The sequence below is a fragment of the Microcaecilia unicolor genome, chromosome 11 (genome assembly GCF_901765095.1).
Source record: "Microcaecilia unicolor chromosome 11, aMicUni1.1, whole genome shotgun sequence".
Classification (NCBI taxonomy): Eukaryota; Metazoa; Chordata; class Amphibia; order Gymnophiona; family Siphonopidae; genus Microcaecilia; species Microcaecilia unicolor.
Window position 1 is genome coordinate 124408812 of NC_044041.1, and position 19695 is coordinate 124428506.

At 45.1% G+C, this 19695-nt stretch overlaps 1 protein-coding gene across 3 annotated transcripts in view; it reads left to right on the top strand.

Annotated features, from left to right (window-relative positions):
- The window catches only part of ZFPL1 (zinc finger protein like 1), a 71637-nt gene extending 55246 nt beyond the window's left edge, over positions 1–16391 (top strand). For all 3 annotated transcript variants that reach the window (XM_030217887.1, XM_030217888.1, XM_030217889.1), the window contains exons 6-8: positions 1733–1909; positions 10245–10368; positions 14539–16391. In XM_030217887.1, the coding sequence (XP_030073747.1) occupies positions 1733–1909; positions 10245–10368; positions 14539–14725 (488 nt within the window). In that variant the 3' untranslated portion in view covers positions 14726–16391. The remainder of the gene's footprint in view (positions 1–1732; positions 1910–10244; positions 10369–14538) is intronic.
- Positions 16392–19695: the final 3304 nt, after the last annotated feature.

Sequence of the window (19695 nt, forward strand, 5' to 3'; positions counted from 1 at the left end):
AGTCTACCTTTGACCCTCCCATCCACCTCCTCCCTTCGTTGAACCCTCCCATTACTTCCCCTTCCCTGCACCCGACGTTCTACCCGAGAACTGATCACGTCTAGCCCCCCCCCCCCCCCCCCCAGAAGCAGCAAACGCCCACCAAATTTTGCAACCTCTTATTGGCTGACAACATTTAACTGTTCTCACATTAACAAATACATTTTAAGAACCCAGGACTGCATGCACACTTGACTGGCACAGCCCTGAGCCATGTGTGTGTAGTTCTTCTCTTGCTGCAGGCTCCTTGATTGCTTTACTTCCACCCACCTGGGTCTGCTCTTCCTTTGCCTGGCTTCCCTTGATTCTCTCCTATTGGTCTTCCGGTTCCTCCTTCCCCTGTTCTTGTCCTATGGCTGTGCCCCTTCTCCCTGCTGATGTCAGACGCCAGCACTTTATCAGCTGAGCTCTCCCTAGACTCCTTGCTTCGGCTTCTACTTTGGTAGGTGTTACTTGCTCAGTAGTGTGCTTCTCCTCTACTTTGCCTGGGGAACGGCGGTCAGCGCAGGTGAAACCCGGTGTTGTCTAGCCGCCAAGCAGAACCTGGTCCGAGTACCAGGCTCGGCAGCGCTCTACTTGGTACAAGAACTCATAGGTCTGTCACCAGGCCTCCAAAAATGTGCGCAGCTCACTGTCTTTTATAGACTCTGGGAGCCCCACCAACCTCAAATTGTTCCGACGCGACCTATTCTCCAAATCAAGTTAAGCCTCCAGCTGTTGAATTCTATTCTGCAGTTGCTGGTGTTTATTATCCTGTTGGAGGCATTTGTCTTCCACGTCGGATAGCCGCTGCTGGAAGGTATTTACATCTGAGCGGAGACTCTTCAGCTTACCATCCAATATTTCTAAAGCATCCGAAATCCTCTGCAATTTCCTATCTACTGTTGGCACCAGCAGCGCTGACACATCCGCCGCTATTTCTGCTACCCATGCAGATCCTACCGTCATGGCCTCCGAGGGGCTCGCCATCGCCATCTTCGATTCCCCTTCTCGTCCTCGTGCGCCTTCCTTTTTCTGCGATTTTGCCGACATGCAGACTTCCGATTCTTCCTCACCCGCTATCCTGGGTTCCAGACACTTTCCCTCACAATAATACCCAAAACGGGGGGGGGGTTGCAAAAATTTTTCTCTGCTTGTGGGAAGATCTTACGCTAGGGGATCCGGAGCTGTTTTGTGCAGCTGCTTCACACTAACCTAGCATTACGTGACCTCTCCTCTGCAACAGCTTTACAAACACCACCTGCTGGCCAAACAAAAGAAATGCACTTAATGAACATATTAATAGAATTCAAAGGCTTGAAAACCCTCTGTTTTGTCACAGAGGCGTTTTCACGGGGGGGGGGGGGGGGGGGGGGAGAAGAGATGCCCTGGCCACCACAGTTGTCAATGGATGCTAGCCCCTTTAACAGCTTTTTACTGAGGTTATGGCTATAATGTGACTTGTGGTGTGCACCTGGTTTACACCGCTAGCTGCATTATAATGTTTACATAGTAATGACCTGCTTTACGTGTTTGCATGTTGTGTATCTCATTACTGTGTAACCCAGGATGACCTAAATATTGCTGCATTAGGGCACCACAACCTGTGTTAGAGCTCTTTAACAAGCAGTTAGTGCCCTAACGCAGTTTGATAACTATCCCTTGAGTATTCCTATGTAAGAAGCAATAATCATTGACTCTACGGTCCTTGCAGCAATTTCAGGTCAGGACTCTGAGAATCTGAGACAGCAGAGTGACTCTTCAGCCCTTTCCTATAGCTCCAAACCCAGCCATCCCTCTCATCTGGGGTTGAATAACGGCGGTGTGAAGGAAGACCATGCGATTGTCAACATGAGCGAAGCGGGTGGCAACAGCAGTGCCATCAGTGCAGGTAATCCTTCTTATCACTTGGCATCTAGCCTGGATTTAAGTCCATGGTGTTTATTTAACTTGCTGGTGCTTATTGCCAGTGGATGCCTAGTATGCTGGAATGGGCTTTGTTATAATTAGTCTCTCGCCTCCTTCTACTACTTGGCAGACTGTGCATGGGCTCTTAGAGGTCTGTTTTGTGTGGTCACAGGATTCTACAAGTCCCTTTAGGCATTCCAGGAGTGACCTTACATATGACGTCAAGACACATAGGGGGTAATTTTATGTCCTGTAAAGCCTGTTGTGCAATTGTATAAAAGGCCCTTTTGCTTGTACAATAAAGTATGCACATGGAAAGGTACTAGGGGGGTAGTTGAGGGGAATGGTGCTGGGAACATAGCTACATGCTTAGAGAATTTGCACACATAACCACCTTTTTTGGAGCAGGTATAAATTTGTATGTGGGCATTTGTACACTGTTGGAGCTGGTTCTGGGAGCCTATTTTATAAAGACACATGGGGGCTCATTTTCAAAGCACTTAGCCTTCCAAAGTTCCATAGAAACCTATGGAACTTTGGAAGGCTAAGTGCTTTGAAAATATGCCTCATGGGCACCTATGTTGCTTTTATAAAATAGATTCCAAAAGAAAGAGAAAACAACTCCCTAGTCGAAAAGGCAAAATCAAAACACAACCAAAAAGAAGGGGTAGACCAGTGCTTCCAACGTAGGATATTTTTAAGACTAGTAAAAGAGGCCCGTTTCCGAAAGAAATGAAACAGACGCTAGCAAGGTTCCACACCCCCCTCCCTACCCCTCTCCCTCTCTCCTCCAAGTTCCAGCCCCCCTCCCCTCCGAGTTCCATGCCCCCCTACCTCCCTCCCTCTCCTCCGAGTTCCAGGCACCCCTCCCCCTCGAGTTCCAGGACCCTCCTCCCCTCCTGTCCCCTCTGAGTTCCAAGCCCCCCCCCCCCCGAGTTCCAGACCCCCGCGCCTCCCTCCCTCACTCTCTCTCTTTCTCTCTCATTCTCTCTCTCTCTCCCCTCCGAGTGCAAGCACGACCTGTCCTCCGTCAGCCCCTCACCTTCCTGCGTGCCGGCTGTAATTAAAAAAATTCTTACCTCGGGGTCCGGCGTCAGCAGTGAAGGCGAGCAGCGCTTCAGGCTGCCTTCCCATCTGTCTCAGCTCTGCCTCTGGTCCCGCCCTCATTTCCTGTTTCCAGAAGGGCGGGACCAGAGGCAGAGCTGAGACAGATGGGAAGGCAGTCTGATGCGCCGCTCACCTTCATTTCTGACGCCGGACCCGGAGGTAAGAATTTTTAAATTACAGCCGGCACGCAGGAAGGTGAGGGGCTGCCGGAGGACAGGTCGTGCTTGCACTCGGAGGGGAGAGAGAGAGAGGGATGGAGGTGCGGGGGTGTGGAACTCGGAGGGAGGGGGGCTTCCTGTAACTCGGAGGGGAGGGAGGTAGGGGGGCATGGAACTCGGAGGGGAGGGGGGCCTGGAACTCAGAGGGAGGACGGGGGGGGGGAGGGAGGTGATTCTCTACTCGCCTCCAACGTTCTGTGGCTGGCTGGTGCTTGCTTCCTTTCCCTCTCACTGATCCGCCCTCTGACGTCATCGCCAGGGCGGACCAATGGGAAGTGTGTTACAAACCCAGGCATCCAGATGGAGGTTCAAATCCTAGGATACAGTAAGATGACAGACTCAACACAAGTCTGTGTTTTCAGTGCCACAATGTTCCTACATCAGGAGTCAAAGCAATTTCTGTAAAATAACATAATCAAAAGCATCTTGGTAATCGTAAATAATACTTAATAAACAATAAATAAGTCAGTAAATGAATGAATAAATAAGACCATTGGAAGAACATAAGAGTTATAACAAATGTGTACAAACAAGCATTCCATAGCGTCCTCAGATCAATCCAGAGACTTGTGGGTTATGCCCCTCCTCCAGCAGGTTAGATAGAGAGAACACAGAAGTTTGGCTCTGTTGAGCATGTGCAGCCATCCTCTCTTCAGTATTCTCTCTATCTAAGCAGGTAGTAGGGAGCATTCTGTGCAGCTCTGTGATCTGAGGCTCCTATCCCGTTCCCTGGGGTGTGTAGAGCTTCTGGTGGGGTTGAGGTGCTGGAGCACATTTGGGATACACCTGGTGGTGCCAGGTCCCTACCCTTCTCCCCCTGTCAGCCTGAGCAATTTCCTGTACTCAGCTGTAGTGGTCTCCTGCCTCTTTAAAAAAAAAAAAACCCCACAAAAGAAAGCGATCGGAACTTCTCCACAACACAGTCTAAATTTGCTGGTCTGAGGCTGGACAGGTTTACGTTCAGAGTTTCTTGGAAAGTGAGCAGGGCTGTGACTGAGGAGGTAAGGCTCTTTGGCCATGTCAGTTCCGTCAGAAGCGGTCAAGCGCTGTTCGCGCTGCGGGGCGTGGAGGTCGGCGTCGGGGGTCTGTGAGGCCTGTCCCGCGGTGTTGGGGAAGCCCGAGGCAGAACACGGAGACCGCGTGTTAGGCTCCGAGATGTCTGATGACAATGCTTCGGGCTTGGCGGGAAAATGTAAGACCGGGCCTGCGCGTGCCTCCGCCAGCGCCATTTTTTCGCTGGGAGCGCAAGTTCAGGAAAGTGTTGTAGCGAGTCCAACGGCGGTCGCGTCTGGCGATATTAACGCGGTTTCTATCCTGGAACAATTGGGGATGCGGGGGTTTTCCCCATAATTTGTGCTTCTTATGCACAACGCGTTTTTGCTGCGTTCTGAGGGTACTCTCCCTGCGGCGGCCATTTTAGGGGCTCCGGTGATGGCTTGTGCTGATCTGCCTACCAAACCATCAAAAAGGTCCCGCTTAGAATTTGAAGAAGTTGCGGGAGACGAATCGGGTCACTCGGAGTTCGAGGGTGACCAGGGGTCAGGGGAGTCCTGCCCAGAGACCCTGGAAGAGGGGGAGCTTTCCGCGGGTGACGGGGACGACCCTACCGCGGCTAGGCTCTTTAGAAGAGATGAATTACATGCCCTTATTGTGCACGCATTGCAGGTGTTGAATTTGTCACCGCCGGAGCCCGCGGTGCCAGTCGCGGTTAGTGCTTCTATTATGTCGGGCACTAAGGCACCGCTGCGATCCTTTTATATTCCTGAAGCGATGCATGTTCTCATTCAGGCCCAATGGGATACCCCTGAGGCTAGTCTCCGGGTGGCCCGGGCTATGGCCAAGCTTTGTCCCTTGAGGCAGGAAGACTTAGTCCTTGCGCCTGCCGGTAGTGGATTCTTTGATCTCGGTGGTGGCTAAAAAGACCGCATTGCCCTTAGAAGGTGGGGCGGCTCTTAGAGATCCACAGGAGAAAAAGCTCGAGGCGGCGGTCAAGGCTTCATTTGAGATGGCGGCCTTGACCTTACAGGCCTCGGTTTGCGGTTCGTACGCGGCTAGAGCGTGCCTGTCATGGGTACAGAAGGCGGTGGCACCGGAGGATTTGGTTGAAGTTCTCCCTCTCCTGGAGTCGGGGTTGGCCTACCTAGCGGATGTATTATATGATATCCTTCGGGCGTCCGCTAAAGGAATTTCTCTGGCAGTAGTGGCTAGGCGCTGGATTTGGTTGAAGCATTGGGCCGCGGATTTGCCTTCTAAGTCTAGGTTGGCACGGTTACCCTTTAAGGGGAAGCTTCTGTTTGGTCAAGAGCTAGAGCAGATTGTTAAGGACCTGGGAGATTCCAAGGGTCGGTTGCCAGAGGATAGATCGAAATCCCAGGGCAGATCTCTTCGACCACGATTTAAGGAGGCAAAGCGGTATTGTCCTGGGAGAGTCGGCAGTTTTCAAAAGTCCCGCTTCTCTCAGAAACCACAGCAGCCCTTTCGTCAAGAGCGAAAAAGTCAGCCTGTCACTCCCCGAGGTCAGTCAGGAGGTAGAGTTGCACAATGATGGGGCCCTGGCTCAGTCTTCTCCACCGATAGGAGGACGGCTGTCCCAATTTGGAGAGGAATGGGCCAGGGTGACTACAGACGAATGGGTGCTGGACATTATTCGAGATGGCTACAAACTGGAGTTTGCACGTATGTTAGGAGACAGTTTTGTGCAGTCTCCGTGCAAGTCACCGATAAAGTGCGCAGCGGTGCGGGCCACCTTGGCAGAACTTCTTTGGTTAGAGGCAGTGGTTCCCGTGCCGGAGGACGAAGTAGGGCAAGGTCGCTACTCTATTTACTTTGTGGTGCCAAAGAAAGACGGGACCTGTCCGGTGTTGGATCTAAAAGTCAACAAGGCCCTTGCAGTCCGTCACTTCTGGATGGAAACGCTGCGTTCGGTATTGGCGGCGGTGCAGCCGGGAGAGTTTTTGGTGGCTATCGACCTAAAGGAGGCTTACTTACACATTCCCATTTGGCCACCTCATCAAAGGTTCCTGCGGTTTGCAATATTGGGTCAGCATTTCCAGTTCAGAGCCATGCCCTTTGGATTGGCCACGGCACCTCACACATTTTCCAAGGTGATGGTGGTTGTAGCGGCCTTTCTGCGTACCAGAGGTCTGCAGGTTCACCCGTATCTCGACGACTGGTTGATCCGGGCTCCGTCTCAATCAGAGTGTATTCAGGCTACTCAGAAGGTGACAGATTTTCTGCGCTCACTGGGTTGGGTGATCAATCTACAAAAGAGTCATCTAGACCCAACCCAGACTCTGGAATACTTAGGAGTCCGTCTAGATACTCAGGTGGGCAGAGTGTTTCTCACAGAACAGCGTCAGTTGAAATTGGTGAAGCAAATTTGTGCCATTCTGCAGATTCCGGCTCCAAGGGCCTGGGATTATGTCCAGGTGTTGGGCTCGATGGTGGCAACGCTCGAGGTCGTTCCTTGGGCTTGAAGTCACATGCGTCCTTTGCAATGGCATCTTCTCGATCATTGGTCTCCCCTGTCAGAGGATTACACAATCAGAATTCCCTGGTCCCCGCAAGCTCGTTTTGCTCTTCAGTGGTGGCTCAAGGCGGAGAATTTGATTCGGGGAATGCCTCTGGCCACGCCAGAATGGCGGGTAGTGACGACAGATGCAAGTCTGGCGGGATGGGGGGCTCACTGTCTCGGGCATTCCGCACAGGGCATTTGGTCGCAGGAGGAGTCCAAGCTACAGATCAACCTGCTCGAACTTCGAGCAATCCGGTTGGCGCTTGTGTCGTTCGAGGAGCTTCTCAACGGTCAGCCGGTACGAGTCCTCTCAGACAACACGACGGCGGTGGCCTATATCAATCGGCAGGGGGGGACAAGAAGTGCTCCGCTAGCGAAGGAGGCGGCTCTGATTTGCAGTTGGGCGGAGGGCCGTCTTCCGCTGTTGTCGGCAGCTCACATTGCGGGAGCGCTAAACGTACACGCCGACTTTCTCAGTCGCAATCGCTTGGACGCCGGCGAGTGGGAGCTCGCTCCAGCAGCCTTTCAACAGATTACGGATCGGTGGGGAATTCCAGTACTGGACCTCATGGCTTGGTTCTCCAACGCAAAAGTGCCCCGGTTTTTCAGCAGGGGCAGGGAGTCGGGGTCCGAGGGCATAGACGCTCTTCTTCAACCGTGGCCGTACGAGCTGCTTTATGTGTTTCCTCCGTGGCCAATGATTGGTCGGACAGTGGCCAGGATTTCTCATCATCTGGGGTCGATGATTCTGATTGCTCCGGATTGGCCCAGGTGTCCCTGGTACGCGGATTTGATTCGTTGCCTGATCGATGACCCGTTCCATCTATCGCATCTGCCGGATCTTCTGGTGCAGGGTCCGGTGCTCATGAAGGATCACGCTCAATTTCGGCTTACGGCATGGCTATTGAAAGGTCACGTCTGAGATGTAAGGGTTACCCGGAGGCCGTGATCGTGACAATGTTACATGCCCGCAAGCGTTCTACTTCGACCGCATATGCCAGAGTCTGGAGAACCTTTGTTTCTTGGTGTTCCACGGCAGGGATTAATCCGCATTCTGCCTCTCTGGGGACTCTCTTGGCTTTTCTGCAACAAGGAATGGATAAGGAGTTGTCGTTGAGCACGCTAAAGGTTCAAGTAGCAGCTTTGGCGTGTTTTAGGGGGCGTTTGGGGACGCATTCCTTAGCCTCTCATCCAGATGTGGTTCGTTTTCTCCACGGAGTGGGGCATATGAGGCCTCCTCGAGCGCCAGTAGTGCCAGCTTGGAATTTGAATTTGGTACTTAGGGCTTTACAGCGACCTCCGTTTGAGCCTTTGGGTAAGTTATCTCTGAAGGACATCACGTTGAAGACAGTGTTTTTGGTGGCTATGACTTCAGCGCGAAGAGTGTCTGAGATTCAGGCGCTGTCGTGCAGAGACCCTTTTCTCCGATTTTCGGAAGCGGGAGTATCGGTTAGGCCGGTACCGTCCTTTGTTCCTAAAGTGGTCACGCGTTTTTATGTTAACCAGGAAGTGGTGTTGCCGTCTTTCAAGTGCGAGGATTATCCTGACAACTTTCGGGCTCTACGTTGCTTGGATGTTCGGAGGGCTCTAATCAGGTATTTGGAGGCGACTAATTCTTTTCGGAAGTCAGACCATCTGTTTGTGCTGTTTGCGGGAGCTAAGAAGGGGAACATGGCCTCTAAGGCAACAATTGCTCGATGGCTTAAGGAGGCGATTGCGTCAGCGTATCTTTTGATGGGAAAGTCTTCTCCTCTTCACATTAGAGCACATTCCACGAGAGCTCAAGCAGCATCGTTTGCAGAGTCGCGTCTTGTACCGCTGGAAGACATTTGTAAAGCAGCGACTTGGTCGTCTCTTCATACTTTTGCGAAGCATTACCGGATTGATGTGGAAGCACGTCGGGAAGCGATTTTCAGAGCATCAGTTTTGACGGCCGGGGTTGTGTGGTCCCACCCTTGATGAGGATTGATTTGGTACATTACCACAAGTCTCTGGATTGATCTGAGGACGCTATGGAAGGTAAAATTATGTCTTACCTGATAATTTTCTTTCCATTAGTCCTTCAGATCAATCCAGAGGCCCTCCCTGGGATTCGTTTTCGTAACGGCGGCTATACTCAGTATGTTTCAGTCGGTTCTGTTCACGTTCCTGTTTTGATTGGATAGTTTATTCAGGTTTATGTAAGTTGCAGTTACATGTTGTACTTTATGGCAGCTTGGAGAATTCTCCTAAATTATGCTGCTTTTGCAGAGGCAGGAGACTGGTTTATGGTTATATTTTAATGTCCTACTGCTTTGGTATCGTGTATACTGAAGAGAGGATGGCTGCACATGCTCAATAGAGCCAAACTTCTGTGTTCTCTCTATCTAACCTGCTGGAGGAGGGGCATAACCCACAAGTCTCTGGATTGATCTGAAGGACTAATGGAAAGAAAATTATCAGGTAAGACATAATTTTACCTTAATAGAGAAATATAAATATATAAACATGCACTGATAATTTAAAAAAAATATATAAATATGTACAGACAATAAAAATATATGATATACTGATGAAAGTTATGTCCAAAAATGTTGAGCACAGTGTCCAGTAAACAAATACTGCATCTATTGCATAAGACAAACATGTTGAATAATAAATGAGCAATAATGAATGGCATAAACATAAAAAAAACTTTAAAAAGTAAGTGCACTTTGTATGAATTAGGGAAGCCAGTTGAAGCAGCGTGCATATGAGAGCTGAAATAAATATACAGATCGGCACTCAAAAGGAAAAACACTAAAAAAAAAAAAAAAAAAAAACCCCGATGCATACAAATGAATGAATTTTTGGACTTATAACATTCAGTGGTATGTCATCTATTTTTATTAGTACATATTTACATTTATTTTTATCGGTACATATTTATATTGCTCTGTTGTTAAAGCTTGTTCGTACATGTATGTTTTACTCTTATGTTCTTGCAATATAGTCTTATATACTTATTCATTTATTGTTAAGTATTATTTATGATTACCAAGATCTTTTGTTTGTGTTATTTTACAGAAACTGTTTTGATTCCTGATGTAGGCGCATTGTGGCACTGAAACGCAGACTGCGTCGAGTCTTTGTCATTTTGCTGTATCTTTTAATAAATATCCTTCGTTGGAACCACTGGTCCACCCCCTTCTTTTTGGTTGTGTTTTTATAAAATAGATGCCTTTTTTATACTTTCTACATAGCCATCTTCTTATAAAATTATCTCATCATGACATGCCACTGTTAAAATAAGAGGAACTTAGAAAGCCCATGTCTACAAATTATGGATTTTTGTGACTATAATGAAAACTTTGAGTGCAAATGTACCCAAAACACCTCTCCCCAGTTGATAATGATGCCACTAACTTGTACAGGAAATAAGAGTTTGCCATTGCCAGTTGACTTCGATTTTCTGTTATTACCTATAAATGTTGCTGTGTTTTTCTGTTTTTGTCTTTCAGGCACTGCACCCCGCAAAGTGTATGACACTCGGGAGAGTGATAGAGGCACCGATACCCTCATTGACTTTGATGATGACAAGTACCGCCGGAGGCCAGCGCTCAGCTGGTTTGCAAGGTTGTTGAAGTAAGTGGGGAGCTGACATCATGTTGCAAGCTTTTCTCTTGCAGTCTTCCTACTTTTCTCTTGGCCAGTCTACACACTTGACAGGGAAAGCAGCGGGGGACAGTGTACTGCTGCTGCAGAGGAAAGTTGGAGGATAGCGCAAAGGAATCGGTTTGATCTGTCTACATCTGATTTTGACTGTCAAGAACAAATCAATAGGTTTGTCTTAGGTCCTGGGGTACTTTGTATGGGGGATGGAAGAAATATTACATTGGATGGGAGGAGGGTACAATAGTTTTTATTTATAAGTCTTAGATACCAGCTGGTGCAAAATACATAAATTCAATATCCATATCATAAAACACAATACTTAAAATTTTACAATAATAAAACCCATTGGACATATTCATATTTATCATTTTCTTCTATCCCCACCTCTATGACTCGCAGCCCTATTGTGTAGGAAACAGACATGTTTTCAGCTTCTTCCCAGATAATTTATAATCCACTTCCAGGGGCACTTTCACCATCTACGGAGCCCTGGACAAAGTTTTGTGGATTTCCCCCCCCCCCTCCCCCCGTCCAGTGGCACCTACCCCTCCACCACAGTACTGTGTTGCAGCTTCCTTACCCTCCTGCCAGCCAGCCAAGCCACTTCCTATTTTTAAAACTTTATTTTTATAAATGAATTTAAATATTAAAAATCACTTGGTATAGAAAACAAGATGAAATAAGAAATATTGTAATAGCAAGCAAATAAACCTCATTCAAAGGAAAATATATGTATACATTCCTTCAGAGCAGTCCACAAAAGGAATGGGAATCCAAGGCACAATTCTAGGAAAAACTAATATATATATGCATGCAATAACAAAGCAGAATTCTTTATCTCAAGGAGTAGATGTCACAGTAGGCATTCCCATTACCCCCAAAGAGCTACTACTTTTTGATAACAAAAAAGCATTTAGATGAGCTGGTTCATAAAAAAAATATATATCTAACTTGACTCAAGTTTAATTACGTATTTGCATGGGAAATTCAGTCAAAATAAACAACCCAGTTGCAGAACCCTAGATCTCATCTCAAGAAACAATTTAACTTTACTTCTAAGTATCATGAGCCACTTCTGGAAATACTCAAATTAATTCAAAAATCTTTCCTCTCGCTTCTTAAAGAATAAACACAACACCCAGTCTCTATCAAATACAAAATTTACTATCAGAGTCGCAGGAACTTCTTCTTGATCTTCACCTGTAATAATCTGAGTTGCATTCAATTCATTGAAAGAAACATCCATCCCAGGAGCAATATCTTGATCAGAAGATGTCTTAACCACTAATGGCAAATAATATGTCTTCAATATAGGACACAATTGCTCTGGGATTTTCAAAATTTCGTAAAAGTAAAAGGCATACCCCACCGACTCAACTAAGAACCAGAGTACCTACTACACAACAACACTAAGAACATAATGGACTCACCCCATCTCTCCCTCTTCCTACCTAATGTCCCCAATGTATCTATCATATATGGACCCTATTCTACCACAACCACACTTTGTACTTGTGCACACTTTGTATTTGTTCAGACCGGAACTGGCGAATGCCGCTACAGTACTTGTAAGCCACATTGAGCCTGCAAATAGTTGGGAAAATGTAGGATACAAATGTAACAAACAAATAAATAAACAATGGAGCCACAGAATCAACTTTAGGAAAATTCACAAATTGCAAAGTTTTCTTCCGTAATGAATTTTCCAGGTTTTCCAATCTACTATGAATTATCACATTATCTTTGACCAATGCAACATCTAAGTCAGAAACTGTTTTAACCTCTATTTCAATAGAACGCGAATCTTTTTCCAAAGATGAAACTTTCTGCTGATCCTCAATTAATTCTCTCTGATCCACTACGGATTGGGAGGCCATTAGTTCCAATTTATTTGAAAGAGATATCCAACTTTGTTAAAGCCTCCCAGATAACATCCAAAGTAATCAATTTTGGTTTCCCCAGCAAAGCTGGTTTACGAAGCTCTTCTAACTTCTGTGTACTCACAAGTACCCTTGAAGACTCTTCAGCAGGCTTTGGGCCTTCTTCTTCAATGGTAACAGATAACCCCGCTGTTGACACAATTGCTGCAGCTCCTCTCTATAGCCAGCACCATTAGATAAGCAGACCTTGCATGGGAAGCAATGGCTGCTTCTCCGTGCCACGACACACCTCCCTGCTCCACCACGAGCATGGCCGGGTTTTTCGGCAGATCCCTTCCGTGTTTGTTGGTATCCTCGTTGAGCAAGGTGGGCTGCTCTCCTGTTCCCAATAAACCCTGCAGTGACACCTTTGCACCAGATGAGCTGCTCACAGTGAAGCAATCCATCGGTCCTACAGCTGCCAAGACAGGCTTGTCCGCGGGGTAGGCACGAGTGATCTCTTCTTTTACCCATACAGGTTGAAAAATCATACAAACAACTCCAAGAAGAAAAGTACTGAAGAAAGATAGCAGCTACAGGTCAGAGCGGAGTGTATTGCAGTCATACATCTGCCATCTTGGATCAGCCAAGCCACTTCCTAGTGGAAAAAAAGAGGAGCATAGAGCTGCTGTTTCCGCCAATCCTGCTCCTTAGAAACAGGAAGTACACATTAGAAGCAGCGAGACCAGCAGACCTATCAGCAGCACAGTCTAGACAGTGGCTTTGCATTCTGGGAAGCAGCGAGGCTAACGGAAGGAGATCTAAGGAAATTGCTGTACCAGGGGAGGGTGGGAAAGGAAGCTGCTGGACCAGAGTGGGTCCTGTGCTCAGGGTCACTTTTAATAATAGGCTCACTGAAAACATCCTGTCCCTATGTCTTTGGCATCTAGGTTCCATAATAGAATACTAGTGTAACCTGGTATCGTCACACCGAACATCTAGGTACCTGCGTTTATACCAGCCACATAGGGATGTGTGTAAATTACAGTAAACTGTAAATTACATAGGTAAGTGGGAGCCACTGCCTATATCCTGCCCCTGTGTATACCCCCCTTTCAAATACATGCCATGTAAGTTAAGTGGTATTTGCAGGCTAGTTCTTAGCCAGAATTTTTTACATTTATGCAAGTATATGCACATATATGCCTTTATTCTAAACATTTACACACGTGTGAGTGTGGGCATTTAGGTTATAGAATTGCCCTTTGTAAGCCTAGGTATTCTTGGGGTGAGATTGCTGCTTATTCACATCCTATATAATAATTTGCACCTCCAACATTCCATCGCTGTCTGGGTTCTTAACATCTCATGACATCAGCCAGCCTCCAGTGTTCCATTCCCCCTCACTGCCCCACCCTCGCGTCAAAACGTAATGACATCAGAGAGCGGAACAGTGAGAGGGAAGGGAACACTGGAGGCGAGCTGATGTCAGGATGTTAGCAACGGAAGGGAAGCCAGCCAGAAAACGATGAGGTACAAAGGAAGAGAGAATCGCAGGACATCGAGGGCAGAGCACAGCAGAGCAGAATCGATGGACATGGATGGGAGGAGAGGACAGGAGAGAAGAGAATTGCGGGACACGGATGGGAGGGCAGGGAAGAGGAGAATCGCTGGACATGGAGGGGAGGGCAGGGGAGAGACACATAATCGCTTACAAGAGAGCCTTCCTAGGGCCCATTTCATTGTTGAGGAAACGGGCTGGGTTCCACTAGTATTTTATAAAATATAAGTGTCACCAGCACATACACACAAACAATTGCTTCTTACTTGGAGTGGGCATTGGTCAAAGTGAGAGAGGGCCAACAAAATAAACCTAAAGCTGCTACGGACCAGCTATGCCAGGACTGCATACGTTGGTGCTTGCAGGGGCCTGCACTTGGTTTCTCTCCTAAATGATTTACATTAAGGTCAGAGTATGACAGAGTTGTAAAATTCATGAATTGAAGCAGGCCTAGAGCAGATAACAGTCACAGGGAAGGGAGATAACAGGGTATCTATGAGCAGATGTGAGTGACAGGCAGGGAATGTAAATGCATGAACAAAGAGATCCTTCTCTGCTAGTATTAGTCTTATCAATCGGAAATTGTTTTTAGTCTTCACATCTCTCATCCTTACTGGCGTGTGAGGGTTAAGTACAGACACCAGTGGGAAGGGGGATAAAGTTTGTATTATTTCAGTCACTACTGACCTTTTTTTAAATCTTTTTGTTAACTTTGTGCAGGAACCGTGCCGGCACTAAGAAGCGTCCCGCATCCACTATGCAGCGTTTTATTATTGTCCTTGTCATCGCAGTGCTGGGCTTTCTCACCCTGATCATTGTTATGTCCAAGCTGGGCCGGGCCTCAGCTGAGAACGATCCCAATCTGGACATCCATCAGAACCCCAACATCAGGGTGGGACAGAATTAAAAACCATCCAAATTGGAAAATAAGGAGGGCAAGTTGAGCCCCTCCCTTACCCCATCTGGTTGGGACCAGCCTTAAGAGAGCAGAATGGACTCTTGTGCCTGAAACACACTACTTGTTGGAGAGACAGTGGCTGTGTGAACCCTTGGCTTCCAGGCGAACTGCATCACCGGTATGCTTGGTCTGAATTCTACAGTGTAGCCTCCTGAACCAACATTATTAACTCTCCTTTTGTACAAAACATAAATAAAAGGACAGCAGCAAAAGATCTACCCCAGAGAGAGCTTGAAATCTGGTTAAAAATTGGTAAATAAAAAACACCATTAGCACATTGGTCTTTAACCTTAACACCAGTAGCTGTTCGTTATTGGGAAATGCTTGATTTGCTGGTGAAGGATCACCAGTTGGGCTCCTAGGTATTTTCCTCCACATTCCAGACAAGTTGTAGTTACCATGAGCACACTGCAGCAGATAAACTGGAAGTTAGTGATTATACAATTTAATAATAGGTTTCCTGCATTACCATACGTCACCTGTTTTCCAAGATACGCACATCTGCACATGTATGTAAATCCCTCCAAAAAAAACCCTTCTGTCCCCTATCCCTTTGGCATGTACTGAAAATGTGGTGTGGAGGAGACACAAAGAGAGAGGATCATTTCACAACCTTTTTTCCCTTTGGAAAGTTGGTTAACTATTTACAGCCTGCATAATAAGAATCTGCCAAGCTCTACTGTGGTACGTCTAAGCCTTAGCCAGAAATGTTTGTGGGTTGGGGGAGTTACGCAATTTGATGGGATAGTACTGTAGGAGTTTTTATGCAGTCCTGAAGATGAGGGGGAGAGAGATTAAAACTCTCACTGGGGTTTGTAGATGGTTAGCTCTAGCCCCCCAGTTTCCATTTTTAGAACAAATGGCTGTTTTAAGAGAGTGAATGTGTCTTCGGGTGTGGCTTGGGTGTAGGTGATCTGTTTGTGAGCTCCTTACCCCTTAGCCTCATCTCAAGCCACAGAGATTCAAACATTTCTTCACTTCTGGCAGCCATCTCCAAAAGGCTGTCTCCCCAGACTGATCCACACTGTACATAGCTGGTAGGTACATCTTCCTCCAAACATGTGTACAATGGCAGTAATTCCAGTGTACACTATCTTGCATCGGGGTTTCAGATTGGTCATGTTCATGGAACTGTGCTGTGCTGAAGAGAGATTTCCTCCTTCCCTCCAGGGTGATGGCATTGAGTCTGGAGGCAATGGTTCACACTGTACGTGAGCTGAGGTGGTATTTGTAACCTACATCTCCGTTCCTCCCACTTGTGCTTGTTGGAGATAGATTTGTAGAGGAAACACAAGCTGTCCCTTCTGTCTCCTGGCAGAAATATTTAATCTGCCTTTTTTATGAGGTAACATTGACCAGCGGTTGAACTAACCCAAAGCAACAAACTTAAGTCTATCAAATTCTTTAAAATGTAAAATGTTTTTGTTTAATCTGTTGTATAGTATAAAAGAACGATCTTTTAATGATTCCGATTTGCACTTTGATTTCTGTTTAACACTTTTCTGTTCTTATGGGGGTATTATTTATGATTTGGGGAGTCCCCCTGCTTGGTTAGAAGCATACAGAGCGTGTAACTGTGTGGAGAGACTAAATAAAATCAGACAGGTAGACAAAGGCACTTTTGGACAAGTTTTGTTTGCGTGGTTCCTTTTTTCCCTTGATAAAATTAGCCCACCTGCTCCAGAACAAGATACTAGAGTAACTAAACAATTGTTTCTCCATATATTGAAAAGACAAGCCTGACCACAGTGGTCAATGCCATGATAATGTCACAACAGGACTACTCTATTGCCCTGTGCACTGCACAGATCAAGAAGAACTTAGTTCCAATGTTAAGTACATTTTATTTTTTCAAAAATGAGTTTATACTGGAAACAGACTGTCTTCATAGATTGCTATAAACCTGGGAATTCCATATAGCACGCGTAGAGATCTGTGCTGATATCCAAGCAGATTCTTTTATGCGCATAACTTAACAAGCTAATCAGTGCTGATACCAGCACTTAAATCTAGGCACTGATTATAGAATACGCTGAGCACTGATTTCAAAGCAGATATTTTTTTTTATATGACATATATAGAATCTCCCCCAAAGTGTGTGATATTTGCACTGAAAGATATGATGTTCAGTGAAATTTTTTCTAATATTGACTAAAATTCTTAAACACATTCACTTATCCAGAAAACAGCTTTTTGCACTTAACAGGTTTTTGAATTGGGCTGTTTAATTATTTACTCCTCACTTAGCACCATTCACGGTGATAAACCACCACAACAGGAATTGAATAACTGCTCAATGGCAATATAAATGGACTTCAGAACAAGGGGTGACAAACAATGCAGTATAATAATTGCTTTAACTTCAAAACTTCATTCAATCACCTGTCTTAAATGTCAACTGACAAAACTCAAGTCGGGCACTAGATAGCTTGAAGGCAATGATGTCAGCAGTATATATATATATATTTTTTGTTATTTGTACCCCGCGCTTTCCCACTCATGGCAGGCTCAATGTGGCTTACATGGGGCAATGGAGGGTTAAGTGACTTGCCCAGAGTCACAAGGAGCTGCCTGTGCCTGAAGTGGGAATTGAACTCAGTTCCTCAGGACCAAAGTCCACCACCCTAACCACTAGGCCACTCCTCCACTCTACTGATTCAGATACATTGAGATTTACATAAACTTATTTTTAAAGTGCAAAGTAAAATAATAAAAAACATGTTGGACATCTTTATGGATATTTTAGAGTTGTTATTAAATTTGGAAAAGTCCATAATGTGTGGTTTTAAAATGTAAGCAGCTAGAAAGCAAGGGTATTCAAAGTCACTTCAAATTTTGTTGATTTGATAAGTAGACGATCCTCGCATCAGAGAAATCGATGGTCAGTGTAGGTTCTGGTATTATGAAGCAGCAGTCTATACAAAGTTGCAAGGTTCATATAGGCAGGCAGAGGTTCACACTGAAGGCATCATGTTGCATCTAGAAGACTTCCACTTAGAGGGCCTCATGGTTTCCAGCAAGTTAAACAGTCCATATAATAGTTGTTCAGTTCCTTAATAACATGTCATTAACTCAAGGGTGTTCTCAGATTTCATTCTTTGCACAGTTCAAGGTATATGTAGGATATAATAAAAATCAATGGCCATACTGGTCTGACCAAAAAAGGATGTCAGAAGTCATATACATGTCCCTGTACAAACATTTCTACATAGATTTAGTTTACACATGCATATTTTCAGCTCTCATTACAAACAGACTTTCTCATTAGTTTAAACATTTTTGTAACTTTGTACATATAAGCATTCTCCCATTCAGTTTTGGAAATTTTAAGTTCTGCACAATTGTATTCCATACAATTGAAGACATTATTTTAAATCTTTATCATTGGACTATTACAAACAAGCTTCTTAAAAGCATTAGATAGGCACATTTCATTTATGGGAAAACAAATTAGGAAAAATAAATTACATCAGTATCCAATTGTTAACCGTGGAAATTAGGGAAAATAAAGTTCTATATTTGTAGTAAGAAAACTAATTCATATCTTGCATAACAAAGAAGATTAGGGCATCAAGTAGTTAGGAGCACAGTTTCTCCATTTATACTAACAAAGGTCATAAAGAATACAGAAAATGGAAGAAAAGAGTTTAACATTCCAGATGCTTACAAAGACTATCTAGAATATATATATATTATCTTGAAACATTCTTCTTGTTGCTGAAACAATATGGTGAAAGAGAAGGCAATTTAACCCAATTGGGGCAAACTAGGCAGTTGCCTAGAAAGGCACTGTCCTTGTTCTGGGGTAGTACAAAACATTTTCATTCAAGGTACACAAAAGATCTTAATTTCTTCTTTATGTAAACATTCATCTAGATTAACTTTTTTTTATATTCCACTGGTCTAGCTATGTCATTTTTAGGACACACATGTAAATGTTTCATTATAGTTTATGAAAACAAGCAGGGAAAAATTACCATAAATTTTCATACTGGAATGTGGACCAAATATTTCTAATATTTTAAATATCCTAAAAGTAAAACTGTAGAATTCTTAGCAAGCCTAGCAGGAAAACAAAATAGTTATCTGTAAATCATATACACAAAGGAAACAGTAACATAGAAATGTATCAAATAAATATTAAATTTAAGCCAGTAGAATTAAAACTGAAAAGATTAGGGTAAACTACTACTACTAATTAACATTTCTAAAGCGCTGCCCGGGTTACGCAGCACTGTACAATTTAACAAAGAAGGACAGTCCCTGCTCAAAGGAGCTTACAATCTAAAGGACAAAAAGTGCAGTCAAACAAATGGGGCAGTCTAGATTTCCTGAATGGAGGTATAATGGTTAGGTGCCGAAGGCAGCATTGAAGAGGCGGGCTTTGAGCAAGGATTTGAAGATGGGCAGGGAGGGGGCTTGGCGTATGGGCTCAGGGAGTTTATTCCAAGCATAGGGTGAGGCGAGGCAGAAATCCTTGCAAATGGGCTTTTTTTTCCCCTCTTTTATAATGCAAAAGCAGTGCCAGGTCAGCAAATGTGTTCAGTTAATTGCTTCGGGCTAAAGACAAAAGGTAATTTAATCCTTATCAGTACAGCTGGAATGCAGGATTCCAGAGCTCACACAGAGAAAGAGAAGGAGATAGAGATAGGACTGGAAAAAAAAACAGTTATCATTTAACTGAAGACAAAGCTATTTACAAAGGAACGTTGCTAAGTAAACATGACAAACAGAGACACCTATAATTTATTTAGGCCAAGCCATGCAGTCCAGAAGAAAGGACTTACTTTCATTCAAGACAATTCCTGATCTCCACTGCAGTAGCTAGAAACAGCAAATGCAAAACTTGGGACAATCATTTAAAAATAGATTTCTATAAATTAAACTACAATCTTCTCTCTGACGAGCAGACAGAAGTT